Source organism: Varroa destructor, unplaced genomic scaffold (assembly GCF_002443255.2).
Source record: "Varroa destructor unplaced genomic scaffold, Vdes_3.0 BEIS01000001.1, whole genome shotgun sequence".
Lineage (NCBI taxonomy): Eukaryota > Metazoa > Arthropoda > Arachnida > Mesostigmata > Varroidae > Varroa > Varroa destructor.
The window spans coordinates 11,619,321-11,638,701 of record NW_019211454.1 but is presented as its reverse complement, the minus strand read 5'-3'; the positions used below and the strand labels follow the sequence as shown (position 1 = coordinate 11,638,701).

Here is a 19,381-nt window from a genome sequence, read left to right as displayed (position 1 = left end):
TATTTATAACTTCTAAGAGTTATGCTGATAATGGCTTAGTTAGGCTTGGGTAGCGAAGACCTTAGAATTAAGGCCAGCTTAGGTAAACATCTGAAATGCATTTAGACACACGAGCTTCATATCACGATTCATGTCGACGCTCACCTTCATTGCTAGGCTCATCCTGGTTATCCTGCATAGGATATTCTATATTACTTATTATTACTAAACATGCTACGCATCATTTACTAAACACACCGTATTAGCTACTGCTATAATGCCGCGTTGTATTGGGCTGAAAAATAACCTTCTTTAAAAGAACTAGATCAAATGAAAAAGGTGACACCTATATAGAGTTTAGACTACACTAACTGAACTAAATGAGAGCTGTCTTGTTTATTCCTTTGATGTTTTTTTATTCATCTAATATATATTAAGCGGACTAGGAAGGATATTTCAGTGTTAATACGAAACAAACACGTAGGTCCAGCAGTGATGCTGTTAAGGGTTCTGGGGTTATTAGATATGGGCCGCGGTAAAAGTGGCAAGAACTGGTATGTTTTTAACAGCTGATGCGGAAAGTTTTGTGTAGAACGACAACCTACTCTAACAACTCCAAAGGAGCATAGAAAGCCACGCATATTCGTTAAAGTGATATATAAAGCAACATTCGAAGCGCTTGTACTTCTAACTACTAAAAACTTTTGATTTAACGAGTACCTCGCGAGGGAAAGGTGGCGGAAAGAGAGAGTGATTTTTCTTAAAAAAATTTAAAAAGCATCTTCTCAATATAACTAAAATACAATACATTTTCACTAATAGTTCATCACAGAAAGCAGTTGTATTAAAACTGTATATACGTACTTTGTTTGTAGTAAAGGCCTAGAAAATATATTTCAAGTAACTACTTCCCCGACGTAGGACTCTTTCATGAGCATAATTCATTTTTTTTTAGGTCGATTTAGGCCAAAATCGTAACTGACAACCTCCACGAAGCACCGCAAATGAGACGAAGCATTATCATGTGTCTGATATTCGTTGTTGACAAAGAAATCAATCGATCTAATCAAAGAGTTGACATGTGTTTCGCTTTAATGGAATTTGCCAATTGCAGAACGGAAAATGGAACGGGCTGATCGCAGCTCTGCTAAATCGGCATACAGATATTGTGGTCACTTCTATCAAAATCAACTCGGATCGTCAAGAAGCTGTCGATTTTACTGTACCCTTTCTCGAGACTGGAATCGCCATTGTGGTCGCCAAACGAACCGGAATTATCTCGCCGAAAGCATTTTTAGGTAGTAACAAATTCTAACTAACAGAGATTACCCACCAACTCGATCGGCTGTGATGGCAAAGCTTTTTACTGTATGATGTGTGTCGTCGCTACTCGTTACATTAGACTCTCAATTAACATCAAACCTTTTTCATACCGGCCCACATAGTCCTGGAAACAATGACAGGCATCCCACGGTATATGTACATGTGAAAAGTTGGCATTTACATAAGCAACAATAGCTCCCATTTAGAACAACTAGGAACACCTCTTGGACGCACTTGCATATTAACACGCTTAGCTCGAAACATTTCTCTGCGTCTTTGTAGTTTATTTGAGTAGAAACGAGATGCTAAGAAAAGAACTTAGATCCAGCAACAATGTAAAGAAAATTGCAAGATGCCCATGCGCAATGTGTGTCAGACGTCTAAACAGATAGAGAACAGCTCTGCTGCGCTAACGGAGTTTCGCAAGGTAAAGGGGATTCGGTATTCTTGAAGGACACGAACTCGCAGGCTCACAAAGACTATCCTGTTCCTGTAATAGCGCTTGTACATAAAACCCTTTTGTATACGCCCTTTTGCATAGACTTAATCATGTTATAGTTATACGCTAATAGCACTTTCCATTGCAGCCCAAACAGCTAAAGAGATCTCTATAAACTTATCTGTGATTATTAATACGAATGGTCAATAGTGTGACGTAAATCTACATCCGTTCCATTCAAAGCGACTTGAATGAAGTTACACTTCACAGAGGTATAATAACTTATCTATAGCTGTACTGTCCCAAACAGATCAAACGACAGTAATTCTCTATTCCGGTTTTATCGATGTGAGAATCCAAAGAAACTGAATCTCTTCTCGCGCCCGTTTGCTCTTGCATTTCCAAAGGATATAACACAATAGTAGCTCCAGGCCTCGAGAGTGACCAGCGCCAAAAACGCAATTCTCGTTATGTGAAGCACACGCATGGCTTAAATTTGTAGCCCAAACGGAACGTGCCTCGTGCTATTCGTTCTTGCGGGTTCTCTGATTGCCAGAAGATTCGTGTGTTGAACTTGTAACTAGCCCTATAGAAGTCTATTGTAGACGATATCGTTCTTGTTAGTAGAGTTTCTGTATGAAAAACGAAAAAATATGTTATTACACTAAATTCATTCTCGTTGCCGAAAAACTTGAGATAATCTTGTCTCTTTTTTTGCTGTTTATGCGACATAAACGTGTGGCAGCGCTGTGCGGTATCCAACACAACGCACTTGAAACAGTGGTTGGGGAAAAATCTCTTTTTTTGTTATTTTGGCGGCCCCGCATGAGGCCGCCAGCATCAAAACGAAGCTTTACTTAATGCCGTAACACATGGCGACCAAGTGAATTCGTATAACGTGCAGACCCTTTTTCATAACTCCGGTCTCGAGGAACGAGGTATTGTTGAAAGATTGAATCTTTGTTTCGAGTTTTACTAATAGACATTGTATCAGATAGCTAGCCCCCAGCCGTCACGAGACAAACCGTCTGTCTATGCCTGAATTCGAACGGAGACAACTATGTGTCCTTAAGATTGGTGGGCAAATACGTTATCCGCTAAAGTATCACGGGGACTAAATGAATCTACAGTGACGATTTGTAAGCTTGCCGCATCGCTTCAGTCCTGTGCCGAGAAACAACACTTAATGCACCCCTCGTTTTGCTCGTCTGTTGACAGCACAACATAATTCTGAATATTAATAGTCCATACGAGCAGCGTCCACATAAACGTCTCACAATTCATATATATATGTACATATTAATACTATAAGCGAATAATAACGCGTCATTCGGGACACACGGGTTTCAGAACCGTTTGACACAGTATCCTGGCTACTCATTCTTTTGGTGGGCATCCAGGTAGCGGCCTTTTCCATCTTCATTTTCGAATTCTTATCGCCCGATGGCTACGACATGAAGATCGCGCCTCCCAGAAGTAAGTGGAAACTAATTATAATTAATTAATTATCATCTTCTAGTCAAAAGTCAAAAATGTCCCTTTTGAGTTTATAACTGCTTATCTAATATATTTAGGAAATTTATCGGACATTAGGGAAACTAAAGGATATTCAATTAACAAACTTGATTCGCAGATTAGGAACGTCCTACAACCTGGATTTGCTTATGTCCTCTGGGTTTCGCAGCAGGGATTTTGTGGCCTTTTCTCGGTTTGCAGCTATATCACTTAAACACTACCCCTTTGGGTACCATTTAGGGCTTTCGGTGTATCGCAATAAAAGTTTCCTATTTTCTCGATTAGCAATCGTCACACATTTGAAACCTAGAGAAAGGCGCTCTGATATCGCTTACTCGGAAGTTTTCGAGCATCGAAAATAAAGTTCATTATGTTAAGTATCGAGAGAAGGCAAAATTTAGGCCTTGAATTTAACACTGATTTATCATATATCGTATGCTCGTTTAGCAGGCATAAAACTTTCAAACTTATGCGATAAGGACTTGCAGAGAAGAGATTCCACAACATAGAATGCAGGCGCTCAGCGTACTCCTGATGGTGCTTCATAATACAGTAACATTAATCGCAATGGCTGTTAATATTGTTATTATGATTCTTGTCGTCGTTGTTATGGACATGGCTGTTGCAGATTATAAATTTTCGCTATTCCGTACCTACTGGTTGGTGTGGGCGGTACTATTCGGAGCGGCTGTGAACGTGGATTGCCCTCGAGGTTACACAGCTCGCTTCATGAGTAACGTCTGGGCGATGTTTGCCGTAGTCTTTCTTGCCATCTATACAGCCAACCTCGCTGCGTTTATGATCACTCGCGAAGAGTACTATGACCTCAGTGGAATTGAGGACTCTCGTGTAAGTTGTTCCATATTAATTTGTATGCTCGTGAGAACTTTTACTTAATTCATTTCGAATATTGCTTTTATTTTTCTGTTAGTAGTAATGGTTAACCGTATGGTTGATGAAAACCAAAGCACTTCTTGCGATACTTCGTTCCTTAGTTTGCGCAAAACCCACGATCAGCCAATATGGCTCGAGTAAGCCTTATGCATACGCACCTGCGTACGTAAACTAAATTTGAGCTTAGCTGTTACCTAGTATTTGTGCTTGTTTAACTTAAATTTTTAGTCAGCATAGGGGTAAGAGATATCAGGCACATCACACTTGGGCTTTATAATACGATACATAGATGGCCCATGACATTTCACATATAGGCGCATAGGTGAACGCTAGCTTCGTGAGGTTTTAGCATGTGTTTGGTAGACAAAATCTGTGCCGACGTACGCTAAGCCACAACGAGCGTCTGCTGCAGCCAAATGCCCCGTCGTGCTTTGCGCGAGGGGTACTATCCATTTTGTTATGCCTGCGAGGCCTGAGGAAAGTCAGTTACTATGGATATGCAGCGGCCGAGACGCGGACTATCAGGTCAAGCCATAGATAGTAACTGTGAGGAAGCTATCCCAGGAGCGTCGCTTTACCAAGAGGAACGTAGAAGCTAGAGATTCCTGTGGAAAGACGATCTTTGACTCGATACCGTAGCCATATGAGCCCTGTTTCACAGTGAGCGAGCGCGTACAATGAAACAATATAATTCTGACGCACGGCTGAACGGCTTACCAAAAACGGCTTACCAGGCACACGGATGCCAGGCAAGATAAATATGTCCAGGCAAATTAATGTCGCCAAATCAGTGTATGAGAATAATGTATTAACCGCGCGAATAGTATGAGGCGTTTTCAACTAATACCAGTTTATTCTTTTACAGTTAAGGTATCCTCATCTGATGGAACCACCATTCCGCTTTGGAACAATTCCCTATGGAAACACAGAGCAAGTTCTCCAGCGAAATAAGCCAACAATGTATGAATACATGAGACCCTACAATAGATCCAACGTTAATGAAGGAATTAAGGCCGTCAAAAAAGGGTAAATTAATAAGAACCTTGTGACAAGCCCCTTTGAGCTTGCTAACTCCTAAAATTAACTACCGAACCTTCTTTTGCGAAGAATTGATAACCAATATATTCGTAGTTCGGGATATCACTGGGTAAATATCGTTAGCTGATGCTGTAAACGGAAATATTTATTTCAAACCGCAAATTAGCCCATTGCGCTTATCTCAAAAAAATGGGTGCAGGAGCTTTACCGTGAACGCGCAAGGTGATTTCTTAAATCATTACGGCTAAATAACATTTTCTTGATTTGTTGTACCGTTTAAAGTGGGATGGAAAACTTTAAGAGTCCCTGTGCCGATTACCTATAGAGATCACACAGAGACGGGTCTTCTGTTGTAAATAGAATGTTCTTCTCCACCGTAGCAGGCAACTAAATAACGCTTTTGCACGTACGCTATGTTTTATCTCATTGATTCAACAGGACATTGGATGCGTTTATTTACGACGCGACGGTTCTTGACTATTTCGTTGGTCAAGATGACGAATGTCGATTGCTCACGGTAGGCTCGTGGTATGCCATGACAGGCTATGGCTTCGCTTTACCTAAAAAATCCAAATATTTACAGGTATGTCGCTACCATATATTTGCAATTCTTTTTCAACATTAAGCTTATCGAGTCTATGGTAATGAGCTGGTGTTTTGGATAACTGTGAAAACTAATTCTTTTCATTGGTGCTCAATAGATGTTTAATCGCCAAATGATTGAATATCGAGAACACGGTGACCTCGAGAGATTGCAACGATTTTGGTTACAAGGTGCCTGTAAACCGGACAAACGAAAAAGGTCTGTATTACGCTTACGGATACATCATGATGCCTTTAACCTTGTCAGAAATGGTCAAGTACATTATAATGGCGGGCTAGCAGAATCGGAAAAGTGTAAATAAATACTATAGATACAAACGAGGCGTGCTAAAACGAGCACAATGCAACGAAGCGATCGAAACGCAAGGTAAAAGCTAAAAGGTAGCCTATTATTAAATTAGTGCTTCGAGACTATTTCTAAATAAGTGGGCTTGTTTGTCGTCTTAAATGATAAAGGAAACGAATAAATAAAAAAAACCTGTGTGTATTATCTCTTTCATATTAGCCTAAGCTTACGAGATATTACCTATTACTAGTAAATAGCGGTTATCCTTTATGCTAAGTAGAAATGCAGGCAATCCGCTCGATATCAACCAATTTATGAGCGCCTTTTTGCTACTCGGCTGCGGGGTCCTCCTCACTGTGGTGCTGCTCATCCTCGAACATGTCTACTTCAGATACTGCCGAAAACAGTTAGCCAAGGCCAATTTTGGCAGTTGTTTCTCCCTCATCAGTCTGGTGAGTTCTAGGTCCACCCTGGCCTGATTCCATTAATGCATGATTGCAGGCAGTATGGTAAACGGGTGCTATTGCAGTACGCTTTTGGCTATGTACTGGTCAATACGACCCGTTAGTGTTAAGGCAGAGAAATCTCTAATCGACGTTTAAATTGGCAATACATTTATGCTGCCGCATAAATGCCCCCTGGAAGCTTGCTTCTAGCTGGGAACTGAACTTGCGTTTTATACCCACATTAGAACGTAGTATATTATTACTGCATGCGTCGAGCCGGAAAGCGGAACCTCATGGGGCAAATCAAAACATTGGCTTCCTTTTTTAAGCTCAGCTTCGTTCGCGACCTTATTATAATGTCACGCGTATGGCGGACAGGCTGTAACGTATTCACTCGATTCTCGAAAACGAGCAAAAAGAAAAACCCTTGAGAAAACAAACATCGGTAGGAGAAAGCAGAAGCAAAGAGGCAACCTTGCTTAGAGGACAAGACGTCAGCCTGCTTCTGTGAATGGTAATCGAATTCTTGGAGCCAAAGGTGAATTAAACTCAGCACCTCTTAAAGACCGAAGTTGAAAATTGAATTCGCACTTAACCAGGATCTATATCTAGCGTTAGTATTGGATAATAATGATAACAATCATTTTTTAAACTGCTATTTTTTGCAGAGTATGGGCAAGTCTCTCAGTTTCCGGGATGCTGTGTACAGCGCCCAGGGAATGCTGCTCAGACGCGCTACGGAGAACCGCTTTTTGCAAGCCGCAGGTAATGTGGCAACTTAGATGATAGTAAACCAATACACCGGCAGACGACCAGACGAGGGTTGCCAAATAAAAATTCGGAAAAATTGCTTTATTTTGCTAGATTGCTTGTTATTGCTAGATTTATTCAGTGAAGTACTTGGCCCTAGGGATCCTCATAAGAACTTATCCCGTCTTCCCCTTTGGCTGATTCCCTATCATCAACTACATAAATAACGTTTAAGAAATTCCTGTATTTCGAGTTCATGTCGACCAAAAATTCTTGGCACATAATCAAATACTTTGAATTATCTCATAAGGAATCATGTTAGCGTTCATTTGAATTATTTTGTGATTATAATTGTTCCATCTAGCCGAAACGCTCCTATAAAGTGTTGACATTTTAAATAAAAGCAATATCATAGATATTTTCTAATTTATTTTGTAAAATAGTCTTAAATGAGTTCTCGCAAAAACGACAAAATTTCCTTTTTTTTTTTTTCAAAATGAGACTCATCTGCTGGATAATTCTAAGCGACCGAGCTATTATTGATGATGACTGCCAATGTAGCGCACCCAACCTGACTTCTAATGAATTCATCTAATACTATTTTTATTGACAGCACTCAAAAGAAACTTCACTTGTATGTAAAGTTGCCGGTACATAGTTGTAAGCGGCCTTTCTTCAAGGGCTTCCAACAGTACGTCTAAACCAAACTGTAAGATGTCGAGAAACTGACACCTCAAGCCTGTTTGACTCCTACCGTCAGAACAATTAATGAAGATTCCGCTGTTCCAATTTCTCAGAGCTGCAACGTTTTCATGACAGATCGGGCATATCCCGTGAGAGGATTCGCGAGACGAGTTAGTTATCGCTCGAGATAGTTTGGAATTTGCCCAGTTACCGTACATATAAGCCTTTTTTTAGAGTACCTAGGTAACTGGAACTTGCACGGAACATATATCTTAACCCCTGTGATCAATATTGCGAATTTCAACCGAAACACGGTCGTCAACGAACTCATACAGACATTATTTTTTGTGAAAAAAAAATACTAAATATATAGTAAATGCTAGATCTGACTATGGGTAGACAAACCGTATCTCTTCAACACGAGCTCGAGCTTTATTTAACTCAGATTCTGTTTTACAAGCCTGTGTTTTAGTGGTTAATGTACGTTTTTGCTATACTCTCCCGCCCTCCCCCCACCGCAGAGCACGAACGATTGCAAGCTGACGTCGCGCGTTTGGCACGCGAACTAGATGTATTACGTCAAAAAATCAAGACGTTAGAAAGTGATCTAACGACGACAAAAGCAGGTAGCAATGGAGGGAGTCTGGATGAGCTGCGCGGAACTGGGATCGACACCACGGGATCGATACCCGGCTCACAACGGGTCGCAAGACCCCAAGCACCAAAACGGACACCATTCGGTGGACCGCTGGCTATTTCGGGCAGTCATCCAAACGTGGCGGACAAAATTGTCGGACTACGTCAAGCGTCGATCCATAGCAACACTTCAGTAGGAGCCGAGTCACCTACCAGAAGGTAAAAAAAAACAAACGTTTCATGGCAGGGGCTTTAATACTTTCTCGCGGACGGGTGGGACTACTGATTCCTTAAGGTAGTCTGACACCATTTCATAGATGAGCATTCTCGTAAAAAGCGCTGCTAAAACATCTATGAGCTTAGCAATCCTACTTCTATTGCTGAAATATGGTTAGCTGTTTGACTGCAAAAAGATATGCAATTTACCTGGTTTGTCTTGACGCGGCACTCAGACCGACTCAATATGCTTTCAAAGTACTACAATAGCACTTGCGCTTTATTGGTGTTTTGAGAAAAAACGTTGCTCGTACCGATAAAGCAGTAACAGTCGTTGCTTTCTACATGTATATATCAATTGCAAAAAAAGAGTGCCCGATCAACGGGGAAGATTCTCCAGCGAGTTTAAGTGGAAAATCTACAAAGACTTATAGGGTGTACTTTCTGAAAATTGCCGCCGAAGCTGGTTTTCGGTGGTCTAGAGATTCCGATAGCTCGAACTTAGATTTCTTGATTGCTAATTTAAATCGAAATGTCTCGTGGCCGGAGTTTGTGAAAGATTGGCAAACCTTGAGGCCTGTCTTGGACTGCAATAATTGTTAACGCACTCCTAGACGTCGGTCGCATAGATCACACTGAGGACATGCAATTCTAATCTAGGCAGACTCTAGGCTTGTTGTTACACAAACAGTGTATATTACTCGACCCAGTTAACCAGACGTTCATATAAAGTTCGCAAATTAAGAGATGTTTTAATTGAGACCTGCACAGGATATTTACAGGAACAGGTTTAAGGGCTATGTTAAAAGTGTGTTTTGCACCAGTTCCGAAAGGATGCAGATATCCCACTTCTAGGTCCTATTCGATTTTTGCGCACGCCTCCCCTGGAAAATCCAGCTGACGAAAACGAGTCGATGACCTACGTTATCTGATGCAGTCCATATCAATCAAGATGGCCGCATAGTAATTTCATACATAGATTTTTTTCTAAGATGTATAATAATAAAATAAAACACGACTAGTAAGTATAGCTATAAAGAAGTGTACCATGTGTGGCCTATAATTTGTAAAATTAAATTTGCTGAGGTTAAGTACTATAAGAAGAGTCATGCACACCCAGAAAATTTGTCCCCTGCTTCTCGTACTCCAAAGTAATTCTTTGAACATTTTTAGATAACCAATGGTAAGCATGCTGACTACAGAGGGTTTTATCTTTCAGCTGTAGATTAAGAGCTGAGAAAGCAGAAATCTTCAGTTTTTCTATCAGTATCAATACTTGAATTGTCTTTGAGCGAAGGAATATTGCGCAGAAAAATTTTCCACTGTAGGTCTTTTTGACCGACCTGCGCGGCAGCACTTTTCTGTCCGTTATGAAAAACACCCTTCATAACTATCCCGCTCCTAGCGTTTTCCTTAAGCGGATTAATTTATAATTTGCAGACGGTTCCGATCATATACTAACAAGTGCACCTGTATAGTTAGTAATAATGTAACAGTAGCTTGGTATAAACCTTCTATAATTCACATCATGCGACCTTCAAATTGTAGTGGGAAAATTCGAAATATTTTTTGCTACGGTCACAATTTTCCTTACACAGAGGTTCATTTCATTAATCCTATTTTTAATGGGAGTTATTGAGTCTACTATGTCCAAATGGTTTTCACGGTCCGACAAACAGGGGTGATCCCATAGTATACCGCGTTGTCAAGTGCTAACGAGTGTTTGCAAGTTCGATAAATAGTTGTCCAATGATAAATAGTCGACAAACAATGTCCTGCTGATCAGGACTTTACGCCTGCGTTGTAAGTAAACGTGCGTTGTTTAGAAAATCGATAGTGAATGCAAAAACAAATATTAAATCGGCCTGTTCACTCTTCAAAATGTATCCACAGTTTGGCACGATTTACCGGCAGCCACGAAGATCTTCTCCGCCATCGGGATCTCACCCGAACCAAGGCAAGTTATTACTATCAGCAACAATTGGTTACAGTTATCAGCTAATGTTTGAAATGAAAAACTGATCTGGATAAATGATCTTAAGTATTTTACATATTCTGGCGAACTAATCTTCATTCATGTTTCAGATTCATAGTAATGAGCCTCTGGTAATTAGTCAAGCAAGCATCCTACCGGCTGTTCCTCCACATAGTGTCCTTTTTCAGCAGCAACAGGCTATGGTTAAGGCGCACATCATGGAAAAGGAGACCGTATTATGATGACCGCCTCTCCTTCGACAGGTCGCTGAATGTCGGTGACCGCCAAACATGTGGCAAACATTTTGCACTATTCTGTTTGACACTATTGCAATTATGTTGAGGCTGGCAATTTTTGTTTAGTTCCGTAGGGAAAGTAAGCAAAAGGCAGTAGCGACCTGTACCGTTGATGGTACCGCCGCCTGGTCTCGTCACAGTTATTCACAGAATCGGAAGAAATAGATTCGAAATAGAGATTTATCTCGCGTCCAGTTATTGCCAGGGCGTGCTTGCTTTTGCTCAAGCGACATAATAATGATATTGTTATCGCTCTTCACAGTCATTACACCGTGGATGAAGCTATCATCTCACTGACGACCTTGTGCAGGTGGCTCCGTATGCTCTAAACTGTATCATTCTGCGTAGTAAAACGCCATAGAGCCAATATGCTGTGGGGATTTCCGGGTTGGTGCAGACGCCATGACGAAGTGGCCGACATAATACAACTAAAACGTGACAATAACAATTTTCGCTTGTTACTGTGAGGTTACTACTGGTACTAGTGCAGCAACGTGGCGCCACCTGTGGCAGGTGGCGCCACGTTGCACTCAACCACCGCTACTGGTACCGTTAGCGACCGGTGATAATAAGAGTAACAATAATGTTAATTAGCAGCACTGCAAATAATATCTATTGTGTAATAATATAATACGTTTACTAAGGAGAGGCGAGTAATAATAATAATAATATAAAATAAGGTAATCGAGACGCTTGCGATTAGCAGGGCAACATATACGAGGCACCGATGCAACTCTCTTCATCCTGAATTGATTTTTGACCCGATTAATTAATGAAGGATCATAGGGATAATAATAACAATGATATTGATTGATGATGATTACAATAATTGAAGTAACATAAACATAACCATGTTAAATAAATAATATAAAAAATATTAATCGCACCGTTAGTACACTCCTTTAGTTCAACAACAATTCCAAGGGCATCAATAGTCCGCAGGGTCACGGTAACGATGTAAAGCAAACACAGTTCGTTTCCTGTACAGCCTTCTCATTCGCCCATAGCCAATAAACTTCCAGCTGATTTTTTTCCGATTCAAATCAAGCAACAGCTCGTACCCATGTCGTTACCATTAACCGTCTTTATTATTGAACACTAGGTTCCCTTAGGAAACAGCAGTAAATTAATTAAAAACTCACAAGGAAAACACCGTTCCCTCAGATAACGCAAATACGAATTTCCGTTTTTGGGTCATTCATTTTTACTCATAATTATCAAAAAGCCTTACATTTATAGATAAAGGTGCAAAAAATATGGGAGCGCTTCGTCATCGTTGATGAAACCCTCTAACGAATATTTCCAAAGCGCTTGCATCCCACAGAATTCAACACAACTAGACTACCGGCTACGAGGGTCATAGGAACCTAGCAGGACCAAGGAAGGTTGGGTAAATTTACTGTATATTGACATCTATATTCAGGACTATTAGTGTAATCTGAACATATAGACAAGATATCTACACCTCATGTACTACCCTCTTGAATAACACCATAGCAATAGAGCGGCAATACAGATAACACGAACCTAAGAACATACTATGTAGGCAAAACAACTGTCAAATCAAAGAAACTCTTGAAAACAGCAATGAAAGAAGGTACAGGCGGCATTTTAGATCAAGGTGTCATCTATAGAGAAGAATAGCCGGCGAGCGATGTGTCGCTAACAATTGAACAAATCAGCTAAGGTGCAAACCGAGCCTGTGGGAGCCTGCCTGTATTATAGGTCTGGGCTTGTAAATGTGCAATATAACGTTTCATAGATAAGTATGCAAAATTAGAAAAAGAAAACGCGTACAATCAAATAATAAACATCAAGTATAGCACATCATTTATTTTATAAAACAATGCAAGCGCAAGGAAAATGTTTGAAAATATTAATCTTGTAAACGAAAACAGAATGCCCCCTTCCTTCATTAAATCGTTCTCAGCATTGCTGTCCTATATACTTACGACGTCGATGTTACTCCATATATTACATGCACACACGCACACATATATATACAAATACTGATCAGTAGCTTAGCGTATACTTGTCTATGTGCGGTCGCCTGCGTAAAATGAAAATAATTGATAGTCGGATTACTTTAAAAAAATGTGATCACAAAGATGAGCACCATTAAACTGTATGTAGTTTCAACGTCACCGGGAGGCTTATAAACTTGATCTGAGAATAAAAGGGCTTTTTTTTCTTACTATTAATTTACTGTCTGATGTGGACGACATGGAGAGCAGTAGGCATACGTGAGCGGGACAGGTGTAAACACAACGAAAATGGTGGAAAAGGAAACAAATTATAGGGAGAGGCTATTTTAATTCATATTCAGATAGAAGAAGAAATGATATGCGCTGATAAGAATTCAGGATAAGAAAAAAAAGGATTATTGAGTCTGATAGAAAAAGGGGTCTTGTGTATTGTTTAGCTATAGGGATACTGACCGTTGGCATTATATAATCACTGTTTTAGTGCAAAAAAGTCATAGTTTGACGCAAATACCACGAACGAAGGTTTCAAATAAATAAGACAAAATAGACGTAAAATGGAATAGCTATGGGAGTTCAATATTATTCTGGTTTAATGATTAGTAGAAAGTAGTACACACACAAAGAATCCAAGAATTTTAAGCGTGATTTAAGCAATAGGCTCGGCATGCAGCAATTGAGATACCGTTATGTTACCCCGGTAGGTAAAATCTAATACATTATCACTCGTTAGATTACAGAAGTGTATTAACCCTGTCTCTGAATATTCTGATTTTTCCGAATATTTACTTAACTCTCTTAAGTTACTGGCCTTGATTAGAACTGTGTAAAGCAGTTGACATAGTCGCAGACATGTAGCAATAGTCTTGCTTGATAATAACGCCCGGTAGCTCCCTATTTCCACAACCCATCATCAATTTTGATGCTCTGTCCCGAGGGGATAAAATTGACCCGACCCATTTAGATATCTACAGACGCCGAAATAGCACGTGTGACTAACAGTGGCCAAAATCAACGACCTGTGCTATACTGTCACCAACGCTAGCACGATCCTGCTAATAATTTAACATTTGTAGACTATTACTTCCTACCCTCTTTCAATAACAAACGCAAAAACCGTAAATATCGTACACGACGAGACTGTGGGTTTTCTCGAACAAGCAACCACCAAAAGATAAGCCAGTACTAACACGCCGCGGCATTAGAATATAGCCAGAAAAGACGCGATGAAACTGGAGAGATATCGTCCAATTCAATGTTTGATCACTAATCGCAGCCCAATAAGAAACCCCATTATGGCGCCAAGCCCATAATGAGCATGCATCCACCATAGCAATGACCACTAACTGAACAAAAACCAAGTAAAGATAGCAAAAATCAACACAAGCCAGATGGTATCCTCAACTTCCACGTTGCACGCTGGCAAAAAATGCGTATAACGCAAGTAATACATGTTACATCGGCTACAAATAATCTATTGATCGTCCACCTTAACAAACAACCTAATAAGAGAACTTATATAGGTAGACAAACAAGCCGGGAAAGAAGTTTTAGGTGACATTCTAGCGTTATACGGGATTGTTTCAGCAACGTTACAAAAGGATGATGGGCAACGAGAATTCTTAAACCAACAAAAGGTTCAGTGCCATTGTAAATGATTACAATAAAAAAGATCGTACTTTGCAGGATGTAGGATTATGATCATATACGATGAGGTTTCTAAAAGTCAATTCGACTAGGCTAGAATATGAGTCCCCGTATGTCCGTTTCTGATGAGGCCAACATTGTTGATTAAGGCGCGGATAACTGAAAAAAAGGTATAAGGGAATCATAGAAAAAAATTCGTCTGATTTAGAGAAGAGCGCAGATGCCAGAATACATAGAATAATCTTTCATACGTACGATATGAGAGAATCTTGCGTAAATCCAGAGTTACTTAGCACCGCAACCAATTGATTCACTGTGTAATCTTTTCTAGTAACTTATTGGCCGGACGGTTTCAGTAAAATGAGGACTATGACAATTCTATGTAGGAAAGCCCTTATCCACTAGGTTTTCGATAGCTGCATTGAAAGCTATTTTGAAATGTAATGGTTGTTATCGATAAGGCGTTGATGGTTTTTACCCCGTAAACCATCAACAGTTATCGTATATACATGTATGCAATTCCAATGGCGGTAACTGTAACAATAATTATATTCATTAAATCTATAGAAATAGTCTAGCAGAATCAGTAGTATCACACTATCCACACCCCCTGATGTAGTTGGTGCGTAGAATAGCACATATCTATACGTTGCTATCGTTTCTTTACGTCAACGAAATATATTGAAGTACACCGTCCGGCCGGCCGGCCGGCCGGCCTTCGAGTCATGTATAAATGACAAAGCCTAATCTAGATAATGCAGATAAGAGAACAAGCCCTTATTGAATAAATGTCATCATACGTATATATAATGGGTATAAAAGTCCTCTAATGACTGTAAACAGAAGTCGAAAACCTATAATATGAACATGCGATAACGTGAATTAGGTTTAATGCAAGTTACGTGAAAATTGCAGCCTGTAAGTATATATAAAGAAAAAATATATATATACATATGACGAAAGACCGGTAATAAACCCAACGTTGTTACTAAACGATAGGGTCGTTTAGATTGTGTGCTAATAGTTCATTATTATTGTGGGCTTACACGGTTTTTATGTTTTTACTTCGAATGCGGACGATTTATTGAATACATATGTTGCACTGGTTCAATAAAGCCCAACCATATAAATTTATAAAGCGGCTTCATTTTATATCCGCTACGCGTGTTTATTCCAGAACAGTGCGAAGCGTACAATACTACCCTGTCTGATTTATATTTGTTGCATACCCATTTGTCACATATAGAAATACCTGATATTAGGATTAAGATATCAAGGTTAGATGAAATAAATTTCAAAACCTTAATGGGCACTATTTAGATATGTGTCTTGTTTCGTGATACACTTAGACACTAACTTTACCTCTTAAACAACTTCGTTCCTAACGGCCGAGTATTTTAAATTGAACCTACGTATGACGGTCTTAGGTCTTTGTTGTAGAAAGCATGTATGATCAGGAAATATTATTAGATAGGGGATTTTCAGTATCATCAGGAGAATTAGCGTGCTTGATAAAGATGGAACATGAAACTAACTGCAGCATTATGTATGCTGGAGAAACATCGATACACTATGAACAGAGCAGCGTTGTGGAAAATAGACATTAACTATCTGGACAAATACTATTGACCAGGGCCGACTGTTGTGTAGCAGCAGATCGTAAGCGCAGGTCAATCTTTAGGCTTATATATACAAGCGAATAGTAGATCGTATGATGTTATCCGACACGGTCCTTTAATCCTTGAGCTTAAACGGGCCTCTTTTTTTAATTAAAAGTTGTTTGATTATTGGAGGCATTGGTCGTAAGTAGTACGTGCCGGGAGGCTTTTCACACGTGCCCCAAGCCACCTGCTAGCGAGTGCCGCCACTGCTCTAATATTGTTTCGATACTATTCATTGTAAATGTATCCTTTCTACCCATAACATCAATGCGCCGCTAGCCCTATTATCAAGCTCAATTATGTAAAATAGTTAAGCAGCCAGCGGCGAAACCGCAAGGGGTCTATATATGCATTTGACTATTCTAAAGTGGCGAGTATGACACTGCCTTTCTGGCTTCGATAGTTATTCGGGTTTACGCTAACAGCTGACCGAAGTCGCTGATTATCCTTCATTTGCCGAAAAAGATAAAGGCCGCCAGTCAGGACCCTATCGAGAATACGTCTCATGCAAATTGAAACTGATGACCCAAGATATTCGTAACGGTCACGAAGTTCGCGTATTGATTGATGCGCTGCTGTGTCCAGGCTGCCCCCTACTTTGAAAAATATTCAGGAAACGTTCCGGTTGATGAAGACTGTGTGCTAATAAAAAAAATATAAATTCATCACGGTGAAATTAAATATATCAGTTTCTATCGTTAATGATGAAATAATCCACGTGATTTTTCTTTTCTTGTTGGATAACACTGCTGTCATTTCCTGTTGAGTAATGCGACATCTATGAAGGCACGTGATACATGCTTATATAAATTGGGAGTCGTAAAGGAAATTCCTCATTTGCAACTACTATCTTTACAAATGTGACTTTTATATCAATGAAGCACCACAAAGGTGTTTAGCACCACAGCTTGGGGGATGTATAGCATATATATATTTGAGTTCATTAGCCTCAAAATACGTTTACTGAAGTTCTCGTCCTTCTTCTTGCTGCTAATCTCAATATAACCACGTCTACTGCCGTGATTAATTACATCAACGCAATATCGGATATATTCTAAAGTGATGCTTTAATTATATGGTGTGTCTATGTCCTCGGAACAGTCAAGGTGATTCTAAGGCTTGTGTTATATAAAAAAGCATGCGATGGATAGGTTGATAGTAGGCTCTTGAACTATTAAATGATACCTAGCAGACGGCTCGCCCTTCGAACGTCCATGCCAATAATGGAGGTTGTTCGTATAAACGTTCCTCAAGAGAACGTGATTATAAGTTCATCGGATTTTGACATACTTGTATAAGAATTTTGTTGTTTCTAATAGAAGGACATGAAAACTGAATGCTGCAGGTGTGAAATTGATTTCTCTTTCCTCCAGTTAACAAAGCTACCGACTGATTATTTGGTTAGTATCAGAAATGCAACTAAATGCCATAGCTTCAACAGAAAGCAAGCACTAAAACCAAGCTCGCAGATGAAACCTTTAGTTGAAAACCGTAAGATAATTTCCACTCTAGCCAATAATTATCTCGAATATTACGTAAATTTATAAATATAGCAGGGAAATACAATCTCTACAAATATCGAATTCCACCTCTATAATATATTTGTGCATACTTTTTTCTTTTAAATTTTCCCTTATTCAATTGTTACTACTATTTCACCTACTATTGCAAGCTCGCTTTGTCCATATGACAAGGTTTTACCTCTGGTAGAAGTGGTATGTTTAATATTCTTCATCCGATGTTTCGGATTCCTGCTGACCAAGGCTCAAGATCTGGCCAAAAGTAATCGAAATAGGTATGACGAGGATTCTGCAGCCAAAAATACCGTTTAAACTATGGCACGCTAAATTAAAAAATGGCATCTTGAATTTAACGTATTCCATTTGTTTTTTCAAGTACAAAAATAATTGTCTTGAGTCATTTTTAGAAAATGATAATTATTAAATATGCCTATATATATTTAACTAGAGTCCTGTCCACTTGCGCAGCTTTGTGACATCGAAAAAATGTTAAATATAGCAAATACCGAAGTTTCGTGTATTAGAGACCAAACGAGAAACGTGAAAATCTGAAACTATTCACCGGCCTAATATTCCACCAAAATTGTGCGTTAGTAGGGGAAATGACGGCCCGTCCCTTTAAAATCCTCAAAAACGCGCAAAGATTTCTGACTATGTACGAAGTTGTGACGCTCAGAAGTAAGTCTCATAAAAAATTTACACGTTCGTCAATAGGAAAAAAGAAGCTGTATCCGAAAACATCGTTTCGCATTGTACAAACACCAACAATAAAGGTGCTTTTCGAAGCGAAGCTGCCACGCTACTTTTATGTCGATGGGCCAAAATTCGCATACAGCGAAACATTGGTTCGTGATGGCCTTTGCCGAAAAACAATTAAGTGTCACGCGACTGCAATATGTATGTAGTGACTTTCGAAAGCGTCCTGTTGTTTCAGATTATTTTTCTAAAGGATAAAGCAGAAGGTAATAGAATTAAGAATAAAAGCACCACCTTTAAATAAGTAATCATTACGCACTGCAATTGACTAAATTAATTGGCAAGAAAGGATATATGTAGTAGACAGGCGGTCAAATTTAAAAAAAAAAGAAACATATATATATATATATTGTTCCTAGACGTTTTCGTTCACAGACCAAGGTACTGATTCCGACATCTACTTAGCATGATACAATGACCTTTCTAGATATATGCGGTGAGATGCAGCACAACTGTTTCGCCGTCTGACCTCTTCCCAGAAGCTGAAACTTGCCTTTATATAAAAAGAACTTCAGCAGTTCTTTGCGATACCTCGGATTTACTCAGTATTTTACGGAAATTCGTTAGCCGTAATAGTCTGTCTTGGTGCAAACATTTAGTACCAAATTTGTGAGGTCTTTACGTTGCAACTTGCTAGCAATTATGGAATTTCTGGTTATCGTTATAACCATGCGCTTCTTTGCCTTATACAAACAAAAATCGCACCGGCCCATTGATTCGTTAATTTTGTGTTAT

At 39.5% G+C, this 19,381-nt stretch overlaps 1 protein-coding gene across 9 annotated transcripts in view; it reads left to right on the top strand.

Annotated features, from left to right (window-relative positions):
* The window catches only part of Nmdar2 (glutamate ionotropic receptor NMDA type subunit 2), a 64,399-nt gene extending 48,371 nt beyond the window's left edge, over nucleotides 1–16,028 (top strand). For 2 of the 9 annotated variants that reach the window (XM_086982660.1, XM_022795768.2), the window contains exons 11-21: nucleotides 1,094–1,277; nucleotides 3,092–3,217; nucleotides 3,885–4,105; nucleotides 5,016–5,176; nucleotides 5,627–5,771; nucleotides 5,890–5,990; nucleotides 6,358–6,529; nucleotides 7,192–7,288; nucleotides 8,479–8,812; nucleotides 10,703–10,766; nucleotides 10,895–16,028. In XM_086982660.1, the coding sequence (XP_086838786.1) occupies nucleotides 1,094–1,277; nucleotides 3,092–3,217; nucleotides 3,885–4,105; nucleotides 5,016–5,176; nucleotides 5,627–5,771; nucleotides 5,890–5,990; nucleotides 6,358–6,529; nucleotides 7,192–7,288; nucleotides 8,479–8,812; nucleotides 10,703–10,766; nucleotides 10,895–11,026 (1,737 nt within the window). In that variant the 3' untranslated portion in view covers nucleotides 11,027–16,028. Of the gene's footprint in view, nucleotides 1–1,093; nucleotides 1,278–3,091; nucleotides 3,218–3,884; nucleotides 4,106–5,015; nucleotides 5,177–5,626; nucleotides 5,772–5,889; nucleotides 5,991–6,357; nucleotides 6,530–6,852; nucleotides 7,038–7,191; nucleotides 7,289–7,886; nucleotides 8,128–8,478; nucleotides 8,813–10,702; nucleotides 10,767–10,894 lie in introns of those variants that run through there. The other 7 variants (XM_022795777.2, XM_086982665.1, XR_015323084.1 and 4 more) reach the window with 7 other exon arrangements.
* Nucleotides 16,029–19,381: the final 3,353 nt, after the last annotated feature.